At 35.7% G+C, this 21499-nt stretch overlaps 5 protein-coding genes across 8 annotated transcripts; 4 read left to right on the forward strand and 1 right to left on the reverse strand.

Moving 5' to 3' along the window:
• The first annotated feature begins 1472 nt into the window (after positions 1–1472).
• Positions 1473–2085, forward strand: LOC147787359 (uncharacterized). Its single transcript, XM_087119794.1, has one exon. It carries the CDS (start codon positions 1496–1498, stop codon positions 1955–1957), a length of 462 nt encoding a protein of 153 aa, XP_086975920.1. The 5' UTR covers positions 1473–1495; the 3' UTR covers positions 1958–2085.
• A 1696-nt stretch (positions 2086–3781) lies between these two features.
• RPA32B (Replication protein A, subunit RPA32) lies at positions 3782–7598 on the forward strand. 2 transcript variants are annotated; one of them, XM_023661145.2, is made up of 10 exons: positions 3782–4044; positions 4467–4577; positions 4650–4747; positions 4850–4891; positions 6085–6162; positions 6438–6516; positions 6632–6721; positions 6795–6874; positions 7002–7067; positions 7166–7598. In XM_023661145.2, exons 1-10 carry the CDS (start codon positions 3943–3945, stop codon positions 7248–7250), a joined length of 831 nt encoding a protein of 276 aa, XP_023516913.1. In that variant the 5' UTR covers positions 3782–3942; the 3' UTR covers positions 7251–7598. The 2 variants fall into 2 exon arrangements, with proteins under 2 accessions (XP_023516913.1, XP_086975554.1); XM_087119428.1 differs by having other exon boundaries at positions 3784–4044; positions 6629–6721.
• A 2209-nt stretch (positions 7599–9807) lies between these two features.
• Positions 9808–14933, forward strand: LOC111780064 (VIN3-like protein 2). Of its 3 annotated transcripts, XM_087119662.1 has the most exons (6): positions 9808–10004; positions 10097–10164; positions 10418–10872; positions 11270–11942; positions 12874–13193; positions 13503–14933. In XM_087119662.1, the coding sequence occupies exons 4-6, from the start codon at positions 11302–11304 to the stop codon at positions 14693–14695; spliced, it is 2154 nt and encodes a 717-aa protein (XP_086975788.1). In that variant the 5' UTR covers positions 9808–10004; positions 10097–10164; positions 10418–10872; positions 11270–11301; the 3' UTR covers positions 14696–14933. The 3 variants fall into 3 exon arrangements, with proteins under 3 accessions (XP_086975788.1, XP_023516106.2, XP_023516105.2); XM_023660338.2 differs by lacking the exon at positions 10418–10872 and having other exon boundaries at positions 10082–10164; XM_023660337.2 differs by lacking the exon at positions 10418–10872.
• A 129-nt stretch (positions 14934–15062) lies between these two features.
• On the reverse strand, positions 15063–16166 carry LOC111780065 (uncharacterized). The gene has a single exon (XM_087119663.1). The coding sequence runs from the start codon at positions 16041–16043 to the stop codon at positions 15354–15356; it is 690 nt and encodes a 229-aa protein (XP_086975789.1). The 5' UTR covers positions 16044–16166; the 3' UTR covers positions 15063–15353.
• Positions 16167–17519: 1353 nt separating this feature from the next.
• LOC111779828 (putative receptor-like serine/threonine-protein kinase At5g57670) lies at positions 17520–20537 on the forward strand. Its single transcript, XM_023659988.2, has 7 exons — positions 17520–17898; positions 18011–18265; positions 18362–18519; positions 18621–18700; positions 18785–18920; positions 19238–19387; positions 20163–20537. The coding sequence occupies exons 1-7, from the start codon at positions 17673–17675 to the stop codon at positions 20304–20306; spliced, it is 1149 nt and encodes a 382-aa protein (XP_023515756.2). The 5' UTR covers positions 17520–17672; the 3' UTR covers positions 20307–20537.
• The last annotated feature ends 962 nt before the right edge of the window (positions 20538–21499 follow it).

Consider the following 21499-nt stretch of genomic DNA (forward strand, 5'->3'; position numbering starts at 1 on the left):
TAGGGCGCTTGATGTCCACTAATATATAAAGAAACGTTGCATGCTTTAAAGCCAGATTCCAAACCAATCCCATCTACTTTCATTAAATTTGGGGGAAATTTCTTCCAAATAATGAATGTTAACTGTTTTCTACAACATTTATAAATAACTAAATTTAGTTTTTTTTTTTTTTTTAAGTTGGATTCGGATCACGTCAAGTTTATTTCAGAACATAGAGAGAAAGTAATGTCGTAAGATCGTATGTGCTGATGTGTCAATCATGCAAGTATTGAAATTGACTTATCTTTCGGGTGATTGATTCTACTCTTGGAAGGAATCCAAACTTTTTTTTAAAGGGTTGTTATATGTTTAGATATAAAAGGACCATCGTAACATGTGATGACGTTAATTCGTGACATTGCTTGGTCAGAAGCACACGACAAGGGAGGACTATGGGTGTCGAGAGACCATCGTGGCATCGTCAATGGTACCCGGAGGGCAGTTGATGACAGTAAGTATTATATCACTCTCTTGCACCTCTACTTTTGATTCTTTGCTATTTATTGACTCTAATTGTTTAAAGGGCTCTTCGGCCACATCAATCACGAACATAAACCACTCGGGTTAAGCCCATTGGTCGTTAAATTTCACAGGGCCCAATAAACAAGAGGCTCATACAATATATACTTTTTTTAATATATATTTCTTTAATTGGGTGACAAAAATAGAAATATATAATTAGCATTATTTAAGGGAATTATTACTACATCTCTTTTCAACTACCTTTTTCCTTTTATTATTATTATAGTTTAATCTCCGGTTGGTGCAGCCGCCTCTAATATAAGTAACCGAACATAATATATAGTAAACATTAGGTAACTTTAATATACAAAGCATAAATAAAAATATTTTGCAAGCTCAAGCCTGTTGACGAGTAAATAATTAAATAAAATAAAATGTGGAAAATGTCACACCCAATGACAGAGAAACCGACAAGGTTGTGATGTATTTTAGGGTAATTTAATCTTTGGGGTATTTTATTAATTATTTTATAATGAAAGTGGAATAAGATTTCAAGTGGAAGGCTACAATAGAAGAATCCAAATAACGATGGTCATTACAATTATTTTAGAGTTAACTAAGTTTAGAGATTATGAAATATGGAATTTTTAAAATGAAATGAAATGAAATCCAAAATATAAGAACAAAAAAAAAAATATATTTTCTTTAATTTAATGTTACAAAAATATGTATGAAAATTTAAATATTTGATTTATAAAAGAGATTACATTATAATCTTAATTAATTTATATAGTTAAACAAGTAGTAATAAGAAATCGAAAATGACGAAAGATTCGATTAGATATTTTAACCTAAAGTTTAAGTAGGAATTAATCAACTCCCTAATCCCAAATATCACCGTCACATCACAAAGCCCATATATATATATATATATATATAGTTAGTTAGTTAGTTAGTTAGATGCACATGAATGTAAATTTCGTATGAGGGAATTATGAAGGAGGAGACAAACGGCGGATTTGTTCTGCCATTGGATAGTTTTCCGACGAGAAACTCATCTATGGGTCGTTCCTCTCGTTCGTACTACTACAGAAGGACTTCTGAAGGGGTTCCGTTTCAGTGGGAGATGCTACCGGGGACACCCAAGAATACTCCGCCGCTCGTGGAGCAAGTTCCACTGCGCATCCGGCCGCCGCCGGTTGTGGTCAGCCTTAGCCTCTTGAAGCCGGCCACGGTTCAGAATAAACAGCCGCAGTTTCTATTATTTCGGCTGTGGAGGAAGCAGTCCAAGTCCAACAACAATTATTGTCCGTTGGATGACCATCGTTCGAAATTTGGATCTCCATGCAAAGCAAAATCTCGTACGCCGGCGGCGGAATCTCCCGGGCACTGGCGGTTTGGATGCAGTCCGTGGAGGATCAACCCTATTAAAATAGCTACTGGAAGGCGAGTTTAATTTCGTGTATTAACAATATCTTTTTTTGTTGGATTTTGTAAATAAATAAATAAATAAATAAATATTTTCCTTATGAAACTTGTAAGGTGGATAATGTTAAATAAATTAATGGGAAGCTTATTATTATATTTCCTTATATAACTTCAATTAAGGCGTACCATTTATGGAGACCATGAAATGGGGAAGATAGTTAAGAAAATTAGAGGGTGATGAACCTATCTCTTTTTTTTTTTAATTTTCGGATATAAATTTATGAGATAGAAAAATAAAGAAAACAAATTATTAAAATAAAAAAAAAATGTAAAATTCAAATTAGGAGGGCATATGAAAGGGAGATATTTAAGGGGATTCAAAAAGTAAAATACAAATTTCCTTAACGATCTTAACAGATATCCAAATGAGTTTAATTCACTTCCCATTTAAACCCCAAACTCCCTCGTTTATTTAGCCTCTCTTTCTGGTTTCGAAATTCACACAAAGGAATGGAAAACCCCTTTTCATTACTCCAAGCAAATGAATTATTCGTCCACAAAATCCTCTCGCGAAACTCCTCAGTCGGCCGCTCTGCCCGTCTCCCTGCCTGTCGCCTGCCCGGTCAAATCCCTTTCATTTGGGAAGCACAGCCCGGCCTGCCCAAGGACAAACCCTCGGAAAATCTCCAGCCACCGCCGTCGCCAAACTCCGTCGAAGGCGCCTCGAAAACTCCTCACCATGTCCCCAAGCAGCAGGAGGCAGCTAAGATTTGGTTTTGGATGAAGCCGAGGAAGAAACTGAGGAATGTGGTTAAGAAAAACGGTGCGTTTGGATCCTCCTCCTCATCGAGACGACATGTCAATCAAGAGAGTGAGTTTTGTAGAAAATCGAACGACGAGTCGTCATCGTCTTTGAGCTGTATTTCTCATTCTCTGTCTTCCAGTTCTTCGTCGTCCAATGGCTATGCCCGACGTCGGTCTAAAATCAGTAGCCTGGCCAAAGGGTTCTTACGGTGGGCCTTCTGATTTGGGTTTTTTTTTTTTTTTTTGTGGTAATTTTCTCGTTATCAATTTCCATTTCGCACGCTTCAGAATAATGTAATTTGTGTATGCTTAATTTAGATTTTTTGTTTCAATTCGCCAAAGCATTTGCAATTTTTCGTATTTTTGTATATATTCTTTTGATTAATAACACTTAATATTAACTGGCCTTTAATTATTAAATTAAAATTCGTTAATTTATTTTTACCGTAAATGTTTCTAATTCGATTCGAAATAATAAAATTTCTGTCGGTGAAACATAATTCTGTCCCCCTCTCGTGATTATTTGTATATTTATTTATTTATTTGGTTTATCTCTTCACAATTTGATTTGAAGAAAATCCTTAATTGAGAGGAAATTAGCCTTTAAAGGAGCTCCGAAATTATTATCGACATTATATGCCTTTAAAAAATCATTATGTTTTTACTATTTTTAAAAAGGTTCATTTTTTATTTTAATTTTGATATATAGAAGGTTAATTTTATAAAGGAAAATTGTAAATAATAAATTTTAATAATACAAGTTTCAGAGCGTGACCATCCAACGAAATTATTAGGAAGCACCTTCTTATGGGTTATATCATTAACCCTAATTAATTTAAATTTAATTACCACCATAATTCATGAGATTTGCATTAAAACTTATCAGCCATAGATATTGTTTCCCTTTGTAAATATTAGATTAATATTACATTATATATATTATATATGAAAATTTCGATATTGAACCGTATAATTTGTTAGGAATAGGCATAAGGGTAAGAAAGTAAAAGTGCTATGTAATATTATATATGATAATTAAATAAAACAAGGGTCTAAAAATGGCGGGAGGGATGCTGAACTGGTATTTCTAGGTTTTACGAAAACATAATTTCATTTCGAAGCCTGCTCTTCAATCTGTTTGCGATCAGTCACTTGATGCTCTTATAGGCTTTGAGTATTCTTCACTTGTAGTGTTACGGTGGAAGAACGATGTACGGGAGCCAATTCGACGGCAACGCTGCCTTCTCTGGTGGTGGATTTATGCCATCTCAGACCACCATGGCCCCTGATCATTCATTATCTCCGGCGAAGGTACGTTCTGTATCCATATGTAATATTAACTCTCATTCGAATGCCTTTTATTCCCGTGTGGATTACTAGTCTCCGCTGTTTGGATTTATCACATGCGTTTTAACGTATTTTCCGACTGAAATCGACTGCAGTTTGAAATGATTCGTACTCTGAGTGCTAATTCGTTGAATAATAGTTGAGTTCATAAGTTTTTTGGATTTGACGTTTGGTTCGTACAATTGAAATATAGTTGGTATATGTGTTTTTGCCCCTATGTTTTCGGCGGATGGTAGATTCTTCTCCTCACAATTATTGGGAAAATTAAGTTGAATTTGTTGTTTGCTTCGTCTATTGGAATTGGATTCACATGTTTTTATCTTTTGTATCTCCTTCAATTTTATGATCGCCGAAACGAATTCTTATATTTTGTGTCTTATTTGCAGAATCGAGACGTCCAAGCATTGCTTCCATTAACAGTGAAGCAGATAAACGACGCGTTTCTGTCTAGTGATGATAAATCAAATTTTGTTGTTGATGGTGTTGATGTTAATAATGTTAGTTATTGCACTTGTATGTTCTGTTTATTTTTATTTATAGAGTTGCTTGTTGAGCTGCATTATGTTCAGGTTAAGCTTGTAGGGATGGTGCGCAATAGAGCAGGAAGAATTACTGATGTGACTTTTGCACTGGATGATGGCACTGGACGGATTGACTGTAGCAAATGGTTTGTTTTCCCCCACCAGCACATACACCCATACCTATACAAGATGGAAAAGAAGTTAGATGCTTATCTCGTTGATATTGATTTTGTTTTTTGTGCCTATAGGGTCAATGAAGCTGCAGATTCAAATGAAGTTGAGGGAATATTGTAATGTTCTATCTACCCTGTCTTAATAGCATTTAAAATATTCCCTCAAAACTGTAATACTTCTTGTGCGGTTATCATTTAAAATTTTCATGATTGGTTTTTCAACCTTGCCTAGAATCTCGTCAGTTCGGATGGAACTTTGGAACTCAACATGTTGTAGACATGGAGTTTGATGGGAGTTCTTGGTTCTTAAGTTTTTTATATGGCTGTACTTTTTCAAGGAATTCTCTAATTAATTGTTATTAAAATGAGATCTATTGAGTCCTAAGGAAAATTTGTAAATGACTGTTTTGAATTAAGCAATTCGGACTCTCCGCACACAAATATCAGGATTCAAGTAAGCTTAATTAAATCTGGTTAAACATGATTTAATCTAGTGAAACTGCACTACACCTCACTTTGTGGTCTGGATAGATCTTTATGAGTATGCCTGTGGGGTTAGGACTAAACCAGCAGTCTTATTTGTATGCATGTGCAGTTCCTTGTTCTGTCTTATAGTACGGGGGTTTTATATATTGTTTTCCATCCATGGGATGATTAAGTTTGAACAGTCTAATTTTCCTTTTCCTGCAAAATGTAGACTGCTTTTTCCAGCTAAATGAACTATATAACTGTAGCCGATGCTACTATAGGGCATACAAATGCTTCATATTTATCTCAATCCTATTGAGCTAACAAGTATTGATGGAAAATGAATCGTGCTTGGAACCAAAAAGGTGGCTGGTTGGTTTTTGTTGGGGGAGGAAGGAAGACAGGGAGTTGTGGATTTTTGTGGCCTGTTGTCGCTTAGGAGGAGAGATCCCAGCTCTCTCGAATAGATGGATACTTGTTATTGTCTTTGTAGTTTCTACTCTGATTTTTGCGTTTGTTTGCTGAACCCCACTTCGTTGCAAGTTTTTCAATATAAAAGTGTGGTTCTTCATGTTTCTAGTTTATGTGCTGTTAGTTGAGGTTTGCAGGACGAAACGATACTTAAAAACCTAAGAGATCTCCATGAAGTTACAATTGTCAATCATTTAAATGTTTCTTGTGGCTCTTCTGGATTATTTTTCCTGTATAACCTGAAATTAAATCTCGAGTGTTATGGATCATTTGGGGGACGACTCTGCTTATTTGGACTAAGTGATGCATCAAGCCATCTCTGAAATTTATCCCCTTTTGTCTCATGTCATTTAAAAATTCTCGTGCTTCAGGGATGGCATGTACGTTCGGGTCCATGGCCACTTAAAAAGCTTCCAGGGTAAAAGAACGTTGAATGTCTTTTCTATCAGGTACTGTATAGTTTCCCCTCGGTTCCTTTTAGGGATTTCTTGGCTTTGTTATTTCTGAGGGATTTGTGTTGTGAGTTCATAAACTGCGTTAACGCACTTTTTGAACTATACTGAATATTAGTATATTTATACTTTTAGCAATTGAATTGAGATGAGGCATTTCAGAGCAGCACTGTTTTTCCACCAAATTAAATTATTGCGGTGTTTGTTCTCTGTAACTTATGTACATGATTTTTGCTGCGTGGGGATTTTGATATAAGATATTTGGCTTCCAGGCCTGTGACGGACTATAATGAGATCACAAGTCACTTCATCGAATCCATTTATGTTCATTTTTACAACACCAGATTACGGGTATCAATCAAGCCGTTTCAAATTTTCAGTTGATGTCCTGATTAGCTGAAAAGTAATATCTCTTGTCTTACATGCTTCTCCTTTTGGGTTATTGTTTATGTTGTGCTGCTAGAAGCAACAAAGTAGTAGCATGACTCCTCAGCCACAGATGGCAAATTTATCTAATACGCCTGTGAGAGGATATCAAACTCCCATTTCAAATCAAGTAAGATCCTGGTTCAATTCACATAATGTGGGCGGCGGTTTGTTTATTCATCCTTCTAATGATCTTTTTTCAGTACTCTGGTCAAGCAGGTGGTGATGGTTGGAAGAACCTTGAGCAAATGGTCTTAGATTTCTTGCAACTTCCTTCATGCGAGTGAGTGCCTTTTAACAATGATACAAAGTCTGGAATGCTCCTTCACTATTTTTTTTTTCCCGTTCATTGATTTCTTAGATTTAATTTATTTAGAATGTATATATATATTTATATTTCTTGTGTTCAGTACTGAGAGGGGCGCACACCGTGATGTCATTGCTCAACATCTCAAAGTTCCACTGGAGAAGCTCATGTATTACTCTCTATCTCTCACCTCTACTTGACAGAAGAGCACTGATCTTGCAAGTAGGGTTATAACTTAATATACCATTTGGCTTTATTGTTTTGCAGGCCGGCGATGAAAAATCTAGAAGAGGAAGGCCTAATCTACTCGACAACTGATGATTACCACTTCAAATCAACCGCCAACGGTTGACGTCTCTATCATGGCGTTACTAATGAATTAAAGGCAAGTTTTATTTCCTGCCGTAAGAAACATTATTATCTCAAGTTCCATTAACTTTTTATACTTATTTTGACCGTGATAAATATTGTTCTCTCAAGTTCTATTTATCCTCTTTCTCTCTCTGGATTTTAACCTCAACTTCACATGATTAACACTGAGAAAAGGCAACCAGAAACACAAATTCAAACACTCCCCGCCGAACTCTCTGCCAATCCCCTTTTTTCTGTTCACTCTTCAGGGTGTAAATGAGTCGGGTCGGATCAGTTTCGTGTAAAATTTGGCTTAAATTTTAATGCCCAGGGTTCTACAAATTAAATTTGGGTTCTGCTTAATTAGCACAGGTACATGAGCAAATTAAAAGTTCGAGGGGGGCCTGGAAAGAGGGTCGAAATGAGAAATAATTGAATTTCGTATAATATATGCTTATTTTTCTTGTTGTGAAAAATACTTTTGGAAGAATTCCAAGCAATTTAGGCGAGTATTATATATATTTTTAACTTGCTTCTCTCCCTACACATTTTCTCTTACCAACCTTTCCTTATGCAAGATATTTCTCATTGATAAATATTCTTTTTTGAAATGCTTCTCATTACCAATTTCTCTCCCTAAATTATTATTATTATTATTATTAATTTATGTATCCTAATTTCTCGTGAATATTTATTTTCTTTTTGTCTATTTTCTCTTGCTATAAGCATTAAGACTTCGAATACAAATATGTTTTGATATGACAGGAATGGAATATGATAATAGAAGAACGGAATAAAGTAGTATAAAAAGTATATATTTTTTTGGTTATTTTATTTTTAAATATTTCCCATAATGAAAGAAACAAATATATCACATGGAATAAGTAAAGGTTTTTTAGTCCTCTGTTGGTTGCAGCTTTGGACCACGTTGGATATAATAATTCCCCACTAACATATTATTTGTTTTTTTTTTTGGACTCCAACAATAATTTAATTTGGAACCATTATATAAATAAATAAATATAGTTCATGTCTAGCTTATGAATTTTAAATTTTATATGTAATAGGTATTTTGATTTTAGAAAGTGACTTTCCAATCTTTAAAACAATTTTAAGTCTAACACGTTTATTTATTTATTTTTATATAATTTTATGTTTAATAGGTCATTAACATATTTAATATGTTTTTTAAATATGCATATCTTCTAAACTTTTTAGAATTCCAGTAAATATAAATTTTAATTTTATATCTAATAGATAAATTATTAATTCAATTTTTACCACATTAAAAGTTTAAAAACATATATTTAAAAAGTCACAAAGTAAAATGATAATTAACTTAATATATTTTTTTAATTAATGGACTTACAACATCACATGCCGCGCCGCCGTGCACCGTCTGACTTCTATATTACGTAATTAGGCTTAAAACTCAAGTAATTAATAATGTTAATGAAACCCAGGGGACAAGTTTCAGCCATTCCCACACTTTAGATCTAAAATTTACACTCAATTTAAAATTATTTAAAATACTTTCTACAGTTGATTTAATTTTTTTTTAAATGTATATATTTGTCTGAAAGGCCAAAATATGATTATGGCATCATAAATTCTATCCAAAACTAATCCTTAAATTTTAAAAGATATAATTCATTTAATTTTAAAATAAGTTTAATACAAAGATCATTTTTTTTTCATAGAAAAGGACAAGGATTAAGATTCATTATTAATTTAGAATTTTGTCCTTATCATTATTTATACTATTATCTATAAAACCAACTTTTACACATAGGTCGTTAGTCGATATACACGAATAATAATATTAAAATAATGTCACATTAACGTTTCAATTTTAATAAAAATGTCACGTCAAGTTTTATTAATTAGTTTAATGGAATTATTTTTTTAATAAAAAGATTTTTTTAAAAAAATGTTATTATATGTAGTTAGTAGTTGTGGCCCAATATTTGTTTACTATGTGAAGGAATATTGGGTGAGATGGAAAATAATGAAAGGAAAATTAAAAGTGTTTGATTTGGAATAAAATAAAATAAAATAAAATGAGCGAAAAATGTATTTATTTATGTAAAATTATTAAACCTACCAACTATAATAACTATAATGGTTGGTCCAATAAGAGTGGCACTGTCACAGCCCAATTATAGGCAGCTAGGCATGGCATGGGGAGCACTATCATTCACCAAACCCCATTTTTATTTTATAAAAAAATAATTAATGAATTAAATCTTCATTATTCTTTCAAATGTGTACGTGACATTAACATATCTACTCTTATTAGGTCGAAATCACTATAAAACTATAAAATTATTTGTTATAATTTATTGATAATAAAGAGAAAGATAATAGAGTCTTTAAAAATAATAAAAAATTGAAATTTTAATTTAATTTTATAATTTTTGAAATGGCGTGCTTATCGGATAAAAGTATATAAAGCATAAAATATAATTATTAAAATAAGAAGAAAAAAAGAAAAAAAAGGAAAAAAAGGAAAAAAATCATGCAGCCGCATTTGTAATGGAGAGAGAGCGGCTATACTATTCTTCATTCATTTGATTTGATCGAATCAGAGTCTCTTCCCCAACGCTTCGACGCGACAGGTGGGCGAAATTCTTTGCTTTTCCCTCTTTCTCTCTCAAAATCTCTCAACTTCGTATCCTATCCTCCACCAATCTCTGCAAATTTCCTCCCAATCCATGGATTCCTTCATCCACCTTCAATTTCCCGCTGTTTCTCGGTACTCTTTTCCTTTCTCTCCTTCATCATTCATTTCTCTTATTTTTCTCCGCTTCCCCGGTTTTATCATCCTTCCAGATTTCATGCTTGCAGGTTCCTATTTGTTCGCTTTTGGTGGTAATGTCGTGGATTCATTATGGCTTCCGATTCTTCATCTGAGGGTAATCCGCCTAATCCATTTCGTTTTTGAGTCTTTCATTTCCTTCTCCCCCTCCACATCGGGGTTTCTTTATTTATTCATCTTTCTACTAGTCTTTAACTTGGATTCTTAATTTTACCTTTTACTTCTGCTGGTATCGTAATCTAATTTTGTTGTTCCTTCTTGATGGGCTTCCTTCCATGCCCCACCTGTGAATTGTGGTAGTGAGGTTTTAGTGGTTTTGGTTGAATTGGTTCCATCTACTTGTTTTACAGCATTGATGTGGAACTTCTGAGATCACATTTAATAATGACGCTGCTCTTCAGAAATTTGTGCCGACCATTTTTTTATTTCTTGAATTTATGGATTATAATTTAGTGTGTGTCGATAGCTGATGGGCGTTGCCTGGATAAACTCTTTGACAATCCTGTTCGAGTTCTTCAGTTCTGCTCATTCTTTACCTACTCGTGTCGTTGACAGTTGTGTGGATTGCATCCACGTCCAATTATTTGAGTACTCTTGCTTCTTGGAAGATTAATTTGGCGAGCAGTCAATAATTGCATGAGAACTGTTCATTTTGTTTGATTGCACTGTTGATTTTCAATCACAGGAGGTCTTAGAAAGGATCCAAACTTCAAAGCTAAGGCTATATGGTAGTTCAAACGGGTTGTGTTTTGGACTCAACCTGACTCAATTCAACCATATAGTACTTAGGTTGGGTAGACTTCAGGTTGTTGTGAGTCATTTGTTCTTTTTTATTTTTTTATTTTTTATTTTTTATTTTTTGCTGAAAAAATTGTAGTATTTTAAGGAATCATGTATATGTTTTCTCACAAGTCGAACGTGATATTTTATTTTATGGAAAATATTGATCCAAGGATTTGAAACAACTTTTGTCTGGAAAACGTTAGAATTGAAAAAGCCTCCAAAGTTATTGAGTGGAAACTTAAATTTGAATCGGTATTGTTCACCCAAAATTAGTTTTACTAATCCTTGATTGTTCATCTTATTCGAAGTCAAACCCAATCTGATTCAACCCAAACAGGACGCCACCTGGTACCTTTTTGACGTTTGATTTTATGTTTTGTTTTAACTCTGATGTGCATCCTCGTGTATGTTGGTATTAGGAACTGCTCACGATCCATCGAGGTACAGTAAGATGAGTATGGAGGAGAAAAGGAATTTGGTCTATGAAATATCGGATCAGCCAAATGCTTCTGATCTGCTTCAGTCCTGGAGTCGTCATGAGATTTTAGAGATCCTGTGTGCAGAGATGGGGAAAGAGAGGAAATATACTGGATTAACAAAACTGAAAATAATTGAGAACCTTCTGAAAATTGTAAGTGAAAAGAAATCAGGGTCATCTGAGGATGTAACAGATCTTGACAGTCAGTCTTCTCCCTGTGTTTATCCAAAGATTACCAAAAGGCAAAGAAAAGTTGATCAGCCAGCACGGCTACCTGTTCCTGCAAACCATATTCCAATCAGTAGCACTAGGAGTGACTCAAATATTGCAGTATACTGCAGAAATTCGGCATGCAAAGCTACCTTAAATCAAGAGGATAGATTTTGCAAGAGGTGTTCATGCTGCATTTGTTATCAGTATGATGACAATAAGGATCCTAGTCTATGGTTAAGTTGCAGCTCTGACCCACCATTTCAAGACACTTCATGTGGTATGTCATGCCATCTTGAATGTGCATTGAAGCATGAAAAATCTGGGATTTCTAGAGGACTGCGGGCTGGAATTGAAGGGACTTTTTGTTGTTTATCGTGTGGAAAAGTCAATGACTTGCTTGGGTAACTACCCTGATCTTTATATCTGGTTTTAAACTATTATTTTATATAAACGTTCATTGAATTTGAAAGTATTTTCAAAAGTATGCCTCTTATTTGAAACATCTTTTTTCTTTTAAAACATCGATTGAATCGAGTAATGTAATTTACATGTTAACTGCCTTAGTTATTGCGTTGAAAGTGCAAAGCTATGGTTTTTTATTCATTCTAAAGCCGATACTGAAACTGCCATCGTATGAAGCTTTTGAAATATCTATGCTGCTGTTATGATCAATCTAAAATTTAATATTTTTCCTCTTAATTTGTAGCAAAATTATTTGAAAGAGAACGGATTTGTAATTATGTAGGAAATTTATCAGAAAAGGTTTTATTTTCTTAAAAAAATTATTTTGATGGCTTCCCATTTAAAATACTTGAGGCAAGTGATTAGGTCTTTATGGATTGAATCAAATAGGACAGCAAACCTTGTGGGATTGTAAAGTCTGTTTGTTTGTTTTTATAATGTCTATGGGTCTGGATAATGTTGTTCAAGTTCTAAACAAACTTCAGAGATCGAAGATGTTATGCTGTCCTTCTGCATCACTGTTGCAAAGGTGACACCGGTGCGGAGAGAAAGCAGCAGATGATGACATATTTCTTATCTGTCAAAATAAGAATATCAATGCAGAGCTAGGAGGATTAGGCTTTCAATCTTTCGGGATGGTGAATTGCAGTTATATAAACCTAAACTTCCCAATCTTTCAAAATTTATTCCTGAAAAGTTTTGGAATTCTATTAAATGTTGTAGTTCATGAGTTCATGAGTTCACGAACTCTGTTCAAAGTCTTGCTACATCTCTGGATATTTCAATATCATCTTTTTCCGTACTGCATTTATCTCCCTTGAACATTTAGACTTTACTTTATCATGAATGACACAAAGATTGAACTTTTAGGTGTTGGAGAAAACAATTGATGAAGGCAAAGGAAACCAGAAGGGTGGATATACTGTGTTACCGCCTCTCTTTAAGCAAAAAGCTTTTGGTTGAAGTTGAAAAGTATCAAGACGTTCATCAGATTGTGGATGAGGCTGTGAAGAAACTTGAAGCTGAAGTGGGTCCTTTGACTGGTGTACCGGTTGGTCCGGGCAGGGGCATTGTTAACAGACTTTCTTCAGGACCAGAGGTTCAGAAACTCTGCACGTTAGCCATTGATACACTGGACTCCTTGCTCTCCACGAAGATCTTGCACCAATTGCCCAGTTCCATAATACAAGGTAATTTGTTTTATGTAAGGCTCCTAACTTTTTTTACTCATCTCAATTTTCTTTACTATGATTCTGGAATAGCCTCTTTATGGTCACCACCTTGTGTACCTGTGCAGCTGCACTGAAAGTAATTTTAGCATGTAAGATGATTTTTGAATTGATTTCTAATATATTTTACTTTCAGGTGCAACAGAACTAAAAAAACATTCATTAGAAACGATCTTTGTGTTTTATTTGTAGTGTTCATTAAAAAATATTATTATTAAAAAAAAAAAAAAAAAAAAAGCAACAGTAACCAGTCTTTTGTCACTATTGCAGATACTAATTTGGTTGGTAGAAACTTCGTAAGGTTCGAAGATGTTGATGCAACAAACCTTACAGTGGTTGTGGGTTCTGAAGATGTTTCATCTGGAAAAACTGCTGGTTACAGGATATGGCATCGAAAGGCATGCGAAATAGATTACCCTATGGAGCCAACTTGCACCTTGTCTCAACCCAATTTGAGCTCTGTCGTCCGAGGGCTGACCCCATCTTCAGAATATTATTTCAAAGCCATTTCCTTTGATGAGACAGGAGATTTGGGGATGTGTGAAGTTCAGGTCTCAACTGCTACTGCTCGGGAGGATAACACAGACTGCCTAGTGACTGAAAGGTGTCAGAGTCCTGTGACCAACTTCAGTGAGCTCTCTAATCCTTCTTCAGTAGAAGATGAAACTAACAATGTCATACCTTGTAGCGACCAGACTGACAGTCGAACAGGGAGCTATCTTTCATATTGCAAGGATTCTAACAAGATCTTGACGGCTAACCTGTCTAAGGATGCAATAAACTGCACCGATGTCAGTGGAAGGGGAACAGCAAAATATTCTGTATCATTGTTGGATGAGGATCACGTTATAAGGAAAAGCTCCATTCTGCCTGATCCCAGTGTTTCAAAACTTGAAGACGGGCATTCCTCTGATGTCCATATCATTGAAGATACAAGCATGAATAACGGGTCAAATTCTGCTATTCAAGAAGGGACTAAATGCGCACCATTTGTTAGCAGCTCTGAGGCTGGATTGCCAGTTACTCCTTGCAAGATGGAAATACTCAAGGATGTTCTTGGAAGGAGTGGTCGATTGAATTCTAGCGCCAAAGATCGAGAAACAGGGTCGGGAGGAGAGGAACGCCGACATGGCAGAACATCCAAGAAGAGAAGTGCAGAGCGGCAAGATGCTGATTGTGCAGCCAATGGCATATCAGACAAGGATTTTGAGTATTATGTAAAATTGATTAGATGGCTAGAATGCGAGGGGCACATAGAGAAGAACTTCAGACAAAAATTCTTAACCTGGTACAGCTTGAGAGCCACAGCACAGGATGTTAGGATTGTGAAGGCCTTTGTTGATAACTTCATTGAAGATCCATCAGCCCTTGCAGAGCAACTTGTGGATGCCTTTTCAGAATGCATTTCAATCAAGAAAACATGCGCTGTGCCTGCTGGATTCTGCATGAAGCTTTGGCATTGATCATATCAGTGGTAGGAATTCTTTAGATACATTTCTCTCTTTTTCGATGTAAACTTGTCATCAATTGAATTGGGCATCATCTGAGCTCTATTTAGAATTCTTATGATTTTAACACATACATGTCATCCACATTCCCCACTTTTAACATTTCGAACAGATTTGTAGCCGAGTATGATTTAACATTCTTACTTATTCATTGATCCCATTTAGTAATTAATTTATGAAACTTCTTTCTGGAGTTTTGACTGCCTTCTCAACATGATTATAATTCATTTAAAGGCAAGCTGTTTCATGTTCGCAATTAAGAGTCCGAGTTCTTAACATTGCTTGAATTGAGGTAGAACGGCATTTTGAGGACGAACAGAGCTTCAAGGAAGAAAGCAGTGGACTAAGCTATATTCAATTGTTACAACAGTTCAATAATTCCTTATCAACCCCAGTAATTACATTTGTTTTCAGCCAAGAAATTACAAACACCATAAGAAGAACCATATGAGCAAAAAACTAAATAAAAAATGAGAATTCATGCTACAATCCTCTTCCGCCGAACCCCCTTTCTCCTCGATCCACTGGGAATATAGGGAAGACCGGTGCCAACAGTTCATCACCGAAGAACAGAGCAATAGACTAACCTGGGTGACCTAGCCAAATCAATTATCTACCGTGTCCGCTCAGCCGGCAACGGCCGGTTGAACCCGCCACGACGATTCATGTACTGCCTAGGCTGTCTCTTGGTCACTGCCCTAACGCCACTCACATCAGCACCGGCAACCGGCTTGCCCTTGGTCGAATCGAAACCCACGGGAATACCTAATTTCTTCATCATCTCAATTTCATCCTCATCAGCCATGGCCTCCTCTACTGATTCTCCGCCACCAACGCTATCTTTATTATTCTTATGTTTGTGCTGCTCCTTCGCAATGCCATCAACGAAGTCAGACACTGCTTTCTGCCGGTCCTTTTCATCGTCCGCAGTCAAATCCCGGCGATGACGCTTCCTAACATGATCCGGGGAGGGTGAGCGATGCCGGCGGCGAAGGGATCGATCCTCAGGGGTACGAGAAAGAGATCGCGACCGGTGCCGGTTCGGCGAGCGGGTGCGAGAGCGTGTGTGGCGGGATCTGGGGCGTTCAGGAGTATGAGACCTTTTACTCCTGCCGCGCTCCCGTTCATGGTCACGGTCGTCTTTCTCCCTACGCCGTTCCCGGTCCCGATCACGATCTTCTCGATCCCTACGCCGGTCACGTTCACGGTAGTCACGGTCTCGCTCCCGGTCTATATATCTATCACGGTCCCGATCTTTATCTCTGTCGCGTCCTCTGTCTCGATCTTGTTCACGGTCGACCATGGTGGATTTGCAATCCCCGGTAGTAAGCTGAGAGTGAAGGACTTAGCTATCGGATTAGGGGTTTAGCGATTGAGAAGAAAAAGCCCCTGGGTTTCCCCAAAATTACAGAAAGGCAACGTTATCTCTCTTGTGTTGGAATGGGCCTCCACACAATTCGTGAAGAATGATTAGGTTATTGACTTTCTTTATGGGCTTCTAACTTGGGCTATTGGAATGGGCCTCCACACAATTCGTGAGAATGACTGGGCTATTGACTTTCTTTATGGGCTTCTCAATTGGGCTGTGTTGGAATGTGCCTCCACATAATTCGTGAAGAATGATTGGGCATTGACTTTCTTTATGGGCTTCTTAATTGGGCTTTTAATTTGCTCAGACCAATGGGCCTTTAAGTTCCCCAGATCAGTTTGTTTGGGCCGAAACAATCCATCATTCAAGTCCACTAAAAATTAGTATATAGGGGTAGGTTTATATCATAAAACAAGGCGATTAGAATTAAAAATTAAAAAAAAAAAAAAAAAAAATGGGAAAAACAAGGGCAGCTCAACACCCCTACCCCATCTCCACATGCATACTCTTTTCCTCCTCTTTCTTGGGACCAATAACCTTTTTCAATTAGCTCATCGTATCTATAAAATTTAACATTTTTTTAAAATACTTATAATAATGTTAAGTTTTGAATGTAATTATTGTCAGATTTCACATTGGTCGAACATTAGAACGAAACAAAACATCTTTTATAAGAGTGTAGAAACCTCTCTTCAAAATGTACATTTTAAAACCATGAGGTTGACGATGATATGTAATAACCAAAATGGACACTATCCGACCCAAAAGAAAGAAGAAAAAAAAAGGAAAAGGATGCATGTGCAATGAACTCGTGAAATATTAGAAAGAAAAAAAAGAGTTGGTCATTTCTTTTTTCTTTATGTGTTTGAAATTAATTGTTGTTATAGGCGATGCCTACTTTGTCTTTGTTGGTTGGTGATAGAAAAAACATCCCTTTCTCTACCTTTCTGTCATCATTTATTAATTATATATTTATATAATTTTTTAATGTATTATTTCGACCCATTAATATATAAACTAATTATAACTCAATTAATTAAAATATTATTTTAATATAACTCAATTGATTTAGATATATAATTTCGATTAAAATGTTAAAAGTCCTTAAATCGATAAGTTTGGTCTTAAATCCAAAAGCAGCCATATGATCTCATTATTATTAATCTATGCAAAATTAGCCTTAAATTTTGAATTTTGTTTAGTTTATAAGTCCAAGATGTTCTTAAAGTAATACTAAATTGATCAATACCATAATTGAAAAAAAAAAAAAAAAAAAAAAAAAAAAAAGTGGGGGAAGAACACAGGTGTAGCACAACAGACAATGGCAGTAATCTGTCTAAAAACCATGGAGAGTCCCACACGTACTCTCACACCCATTATACTATACGCTTCATCCACTGCCATACACCCACTCCTTCTTCTTCTTCTTCTCCTTCTTCTTCTTCTTCTCCTTCTTCTTCTTAAATTCATTTTTTCTCTCAACCCCCACTTCTCCTTCTCTCTGTTTCAATTCTCTGTTCTTATTTATTCTTCTTCTTCTTCTTCTTATTGTTGGTGATTTGCATGAGTTCGGACCATTCTCTTCCGACTCCGCAAAGAATGAAATACATTAGGAGCAACAGCTTCAGACGCCTCTTCTCTCTCAAACGACGCACTTTAGGAGACGAATCCTCGAACCCAGATGTCTCTGAGAACAGAGATTGCATTGTTCCTCAGCATTCTCGAAGACCCTTTTGGAAATGCTTCTCTTATGAAGAGATTTTTGAAGCCACCGATGGATTGAGCTCAGGTACTGTAAAAACAAGACAAAAATAAAGAAGGGTTTCCCCCAGATTTTGGTTTTTGTTCTTTTTTTTCAATCTACATCGTATAAGGTCTCTGTTTTTCAATGTGGGTCTTAGATAACTTGGTCGGAAAAGGGGGCTATGCAGAGGTTTATAGAGGGATTTTAAGCGACGGTGAAGAAATTGCAGTGAAAAGACTCACGAAAACCTCCATTGACGAGAGGAAAGAGAAGGAGTTTCTTACTGAAATTGGAACCGTAGGACATGTCCAACACACAAATGTTCTGTCTCTTTTAGGTTGCTGCATTGACAATGGCCTTTATCTCATTTTCCGCTTCTCCTCCAGAGGCTCTGTGGCTTCTCTTCTCCATGGTAAACAATTTCTTTGTTCTTTTGGACAACCCCATTTGAAAATTTTACCTTCCCATTAGCCAAATGAGCTTCAATTTGAAAATCCTGTTCTTGCAGATGATAATTTGAGTCCAATTGATTGGAAAACAAGGTACAAGATAGCGATTGGGACAGCCAGAGGCCTTCATTACTTGCACAAGGATTGCCAGAGGAGGATTATTCATAGAGACATTAAGTCTTCAAATATTCTTTTAACAGCAGATTTTGAACCTCTGGTTTGTCATTCTCATCCACTGTTCTTGTCTGAAATTTTGACAGCAATGTTTTCCTTTTCCTTACATGAAATCACAGTGTTCTTGGGTTTTTGGTTTCATAGATTTCAGACTTTGGGTTGGCTAAATGGCTTCCAACCCAGTGGTCTCATCATTCAATTGCTCCTATTGAAGGAACCTTTGGGTAAATGGCAGCAACCTTTCACTTTTTTGGATCGAATTAACTAGAAAATATAGTTTTTCATAAGAGGGTTTTGATCATCCGCAGGCACTTGGCTCCAGAATACTATATGCATGGGATTGTAGATGAGAAAACAGATGTTTTTGCGTTTGGAGTGTTTCTTTTAGAAGTAATCTCTGGAAGAAAGCCTGTTGATGGATCTCACCAAAGCTTACACAGCTGGGTATGCTTAATGATTTGATCAAATATATATTATAAGTTCATCCTCAAGAACGAACAATCATTTCCATGGCTTGTTTCTCTATCAAACTCTTTGATTCAATGAAGAAAATGGTAATTGGTTGGGAGTCTTATTTCGATTTTCGAACATTTTCGCCTTTTGTTTTCGATAATAACCATACACTTTATTTATTTGTTTTGTTTATAAAATCAGTGGTAGGTTTCTTTGGGAGTTAAAACTTAACCAAGTTGTTGATAATTTGACTTTTTGGCCATGTGGTTGTGCTGCTTTAATCATACACTAACTCTAAGCAAACACAGGCCAAACCGATATTGAATCGAGCAGAGTATGAAAAGCTGGTAGATCCACGACTTGGGGGCGCCTACGACGTTACGCAGCTGAAAAGATTTTCCCTTGCAGCTTCTCTATGCATTCGAGAATCTTCGTTGTGGCGACCCACCATGACTGAGGTACCTAACTCTATCCTTGCAAGAATAATCTATATATTTGCAAGCTTGCCTTTTTTGTATTATAGCCATAAAGCTTTCTAATCATCATCAAATGAATCATCCTACTCTAGATAATGTCGAAATCCTTATGCTATTTCATCCCGAACAAGAACTAGTTAGATGTTATAGATAGAATTTTTCTTTTGGACTCTTGAACTTAAGATTCTTATAGAGAACATTCTTCATTAACAGTAGTTTAGATGTTATGATCTTGAAGGTCACAGTCCTCACATTAGAAGTAGAAAAATTGGATTCCTTGTAGTGATGATTTTGAGGAAATATGATATGGCAATCACATGTGATTAATGTTGGCAACTAGCATATTAAAAGAATGCTTAAAATCACATTAATGGAGGATCTGATCTTGACTTTCTCTTTCAACTGTTCATTCATTTAGTGAATGTGATCTCCAAGCAGTCAAAAAAAAAAAAAAAAAAAAGAGAAATGTAGTTTCGTCAGCACACTGCTAGCAGATATTGTCCTATTTGGGCTTTTCATTTCGGGTTTCCCTTCAAGGTTTTTAAAACATGTCTGCTATGGAGAGGTTTCCACACCCTTATAAAGAATGTTTCGTCCTCCTCTCCAACCGATGTGGGTTCTCAGAATATGGCTTTGAGATTTTCATACACGGATATTAAATTACAATGCAAGAATAGCAAATTCAAAAGTGACCCTTTTTATGGCTGTGCCAGCAAAGGTGAAGCTAAGCAGAATGGTCTGTTTTCGATATTGACAGGTACTCGACATTATGGAGGATCGGTATGTCGATACCGAGAGGTGGAAAATGCCAGAGGTAGAAGTAGAAGAGAAGGATGATTTCTGGGGCTTTGAAGAGTTGGAATATGAATGGGACAGCTCCTTCTCCATCCAGTCCCCATAATAATTCAATGTAGGGCAGAATTGAAGAGCCTTCAGAGCTTCAAGTTTGATTAAACAATGTCCAAACCACACAATAGAGACAGTAAACTGTGTACATATTCAGGTAGATTGAACTGATAATAATGCAAATCTTCTGTAAAAAAAAAAAACAAAAGATGATCCCCTGCACCATATTCTGAATTTAGAAATGGTTAATTTTGACGAATCAACAACCCGACACAACTTGAACTCATTCATAGGTCGATCATTACGAGATGGAACGCCAGTAGGAGTCTTTTGTTCTTAAATTTTACAAGAAGCTTTTGAACCATCAGAAATGCTTTTGAACCATCAGAAATGATTGAAAGGGATGGATGAAAACAGCAAATTTGTGGATGAAAATGTGGGCTGCCAGGCATTTAAATCAATAAGAATTCATTGGTGGGGTTCATGGAACAAGTGCATTTTTCATATCTCATGACCCAGAATTGTCGGCTGGGATTCTCAAAATTTTGAAAAAAAAAAAGAAAAAGTGGTGTACTGTTATTCATGTGAGCAGGTTTAGGGCCCTACTTTACACAACTTGAGAATTGTAAATTTGTTTGCTTCTTCTTTTTTTATTCATTGCATAATATGTTATAGCTTACCCCTAAATTAAATTAAATGTATAATATTATAATCAATGAAGATATAAGACCTGTCAGTTCAAGTTTCTTTATCAGTACTCCTTCATATTCTATGATTTGGTAAATTAATTAACATACTCATTCAATTATTCACCCATAATTAATGGTTATATCCTATGGAACTAACTTAATTATGGATTTTGAGCAACAATACAATAATTTCATCATGACTCATATGATTTGAATTTTAGCTGATACTGATTGTTTCTTTGTTGGACTATATAATATAATTAAAATTAAATTGGGTATCAAAATCAAAGTTGTCTTAGTTGATGTCAAATCACCAAATGAATTAATTAAAATGTGTCAAAATTGGGAGTGAGATGGATGACCAAATGTAGCTTATATATAGTGTGAAATTACACCTTGGTTGGATAAGGGAACAAAGCATTCTCTCCCTAACAAGCTCTTTTTAAAATTATGAATCTAACGACGATACGTAACGGGCTAAATCGACCATATATGTTAGTGGTCCGGGTGGTGTGCTAGCAAGAACACTGAACCCAAGTAGTATCCCTTTTGTGGAAAT

Source organism: Cucurbita pepo, chromosome 18, assembly GCF_057944985.1.
Source record: "Cucurbita pepo subsp. pepo isolate OVF chromosome 18, ASM5794498v1, whole genome shotgun sequence".
Taxonomy (NCBI): domain Eukaryota; kingdom Viridiplantae; phylum Streptophyta; class Magnoliopsida; order Cucurbitales; family Cucurbitaceae; genus Cucurbita; species Cucurbita pepo.

Coding starts and splice junctions, on each gene's coding strand:
- LOC147787359 (XM_087119794.1), top strand. CDS start 1,496: ATGAAGGAGGAGACAAACGGCGGATTTGTTCTGCCATTGGATAGTTTT.
- RPA32B (XM_087119428.1), top strand. CDS start 3,943: ATGTACGGGAGCCAATTCGACGGCAACGCTGCCTTCTCTGGTGGTGGA. Junction 6,163..6,437: donor TTGAATGTCTTTTCTATCAG/GTACTGTATAGT, acceptor TTTGGCTTCCAG/GCCTGTGACGGACTATAATG. Junction 7,068..7,165: donor GTTCCACTGGAGAAGCTCAT/GTATTACTCTCT, acceptor ATTGTTTTGCAG/GCCGGCGATGAAAAATCTAG.
- LOC111780064 (XM_023660338.2), top strand. CDS start 10,140: ATGGCTTCCGATTCTTCATCTGAGG. Junction 10,165..11,269: donor TTCCGATTCTTCATCTGAGG/GTAATCCGCCTA, acceptor TGTTGGTATTAG/GAACTGCTCACGATCCATCG. Junction 13,194..13,502: donor GCCCAGTTCCATAATACAAG/GTAATTTGTTTT, acceptor TCACTATTGCAG/ATACTAATTTGGTTGGTAGA.
- LOC111780065 (XM_087119663.1), bottom strand. CDS start 16,043: ATGGTCGACCGTGAACAAGATCGAGACAGAGGACGCGACAGAGATAAA.
- LOC111779828 (XM_023659988.2), top strand. CDS start 17,673: ATGAGTTCGGACCATTCTCTTCCGACTCCGCAAAGAATGAAATACATT. Junction 18,701..18,784: donor CCTATTGAAGGAACCTTTGG/GTAAATGGCAGC, acceptor GATCATCCGCAG/GCACTTGGCTCCAGAATACT. Junction 18,921..19,237: donor ACCAAAGCTTACACAGCTGG/GTATGCTTAATG, acceptor AAGCAAACACAG/GCCAAACCGATATTGAATCG.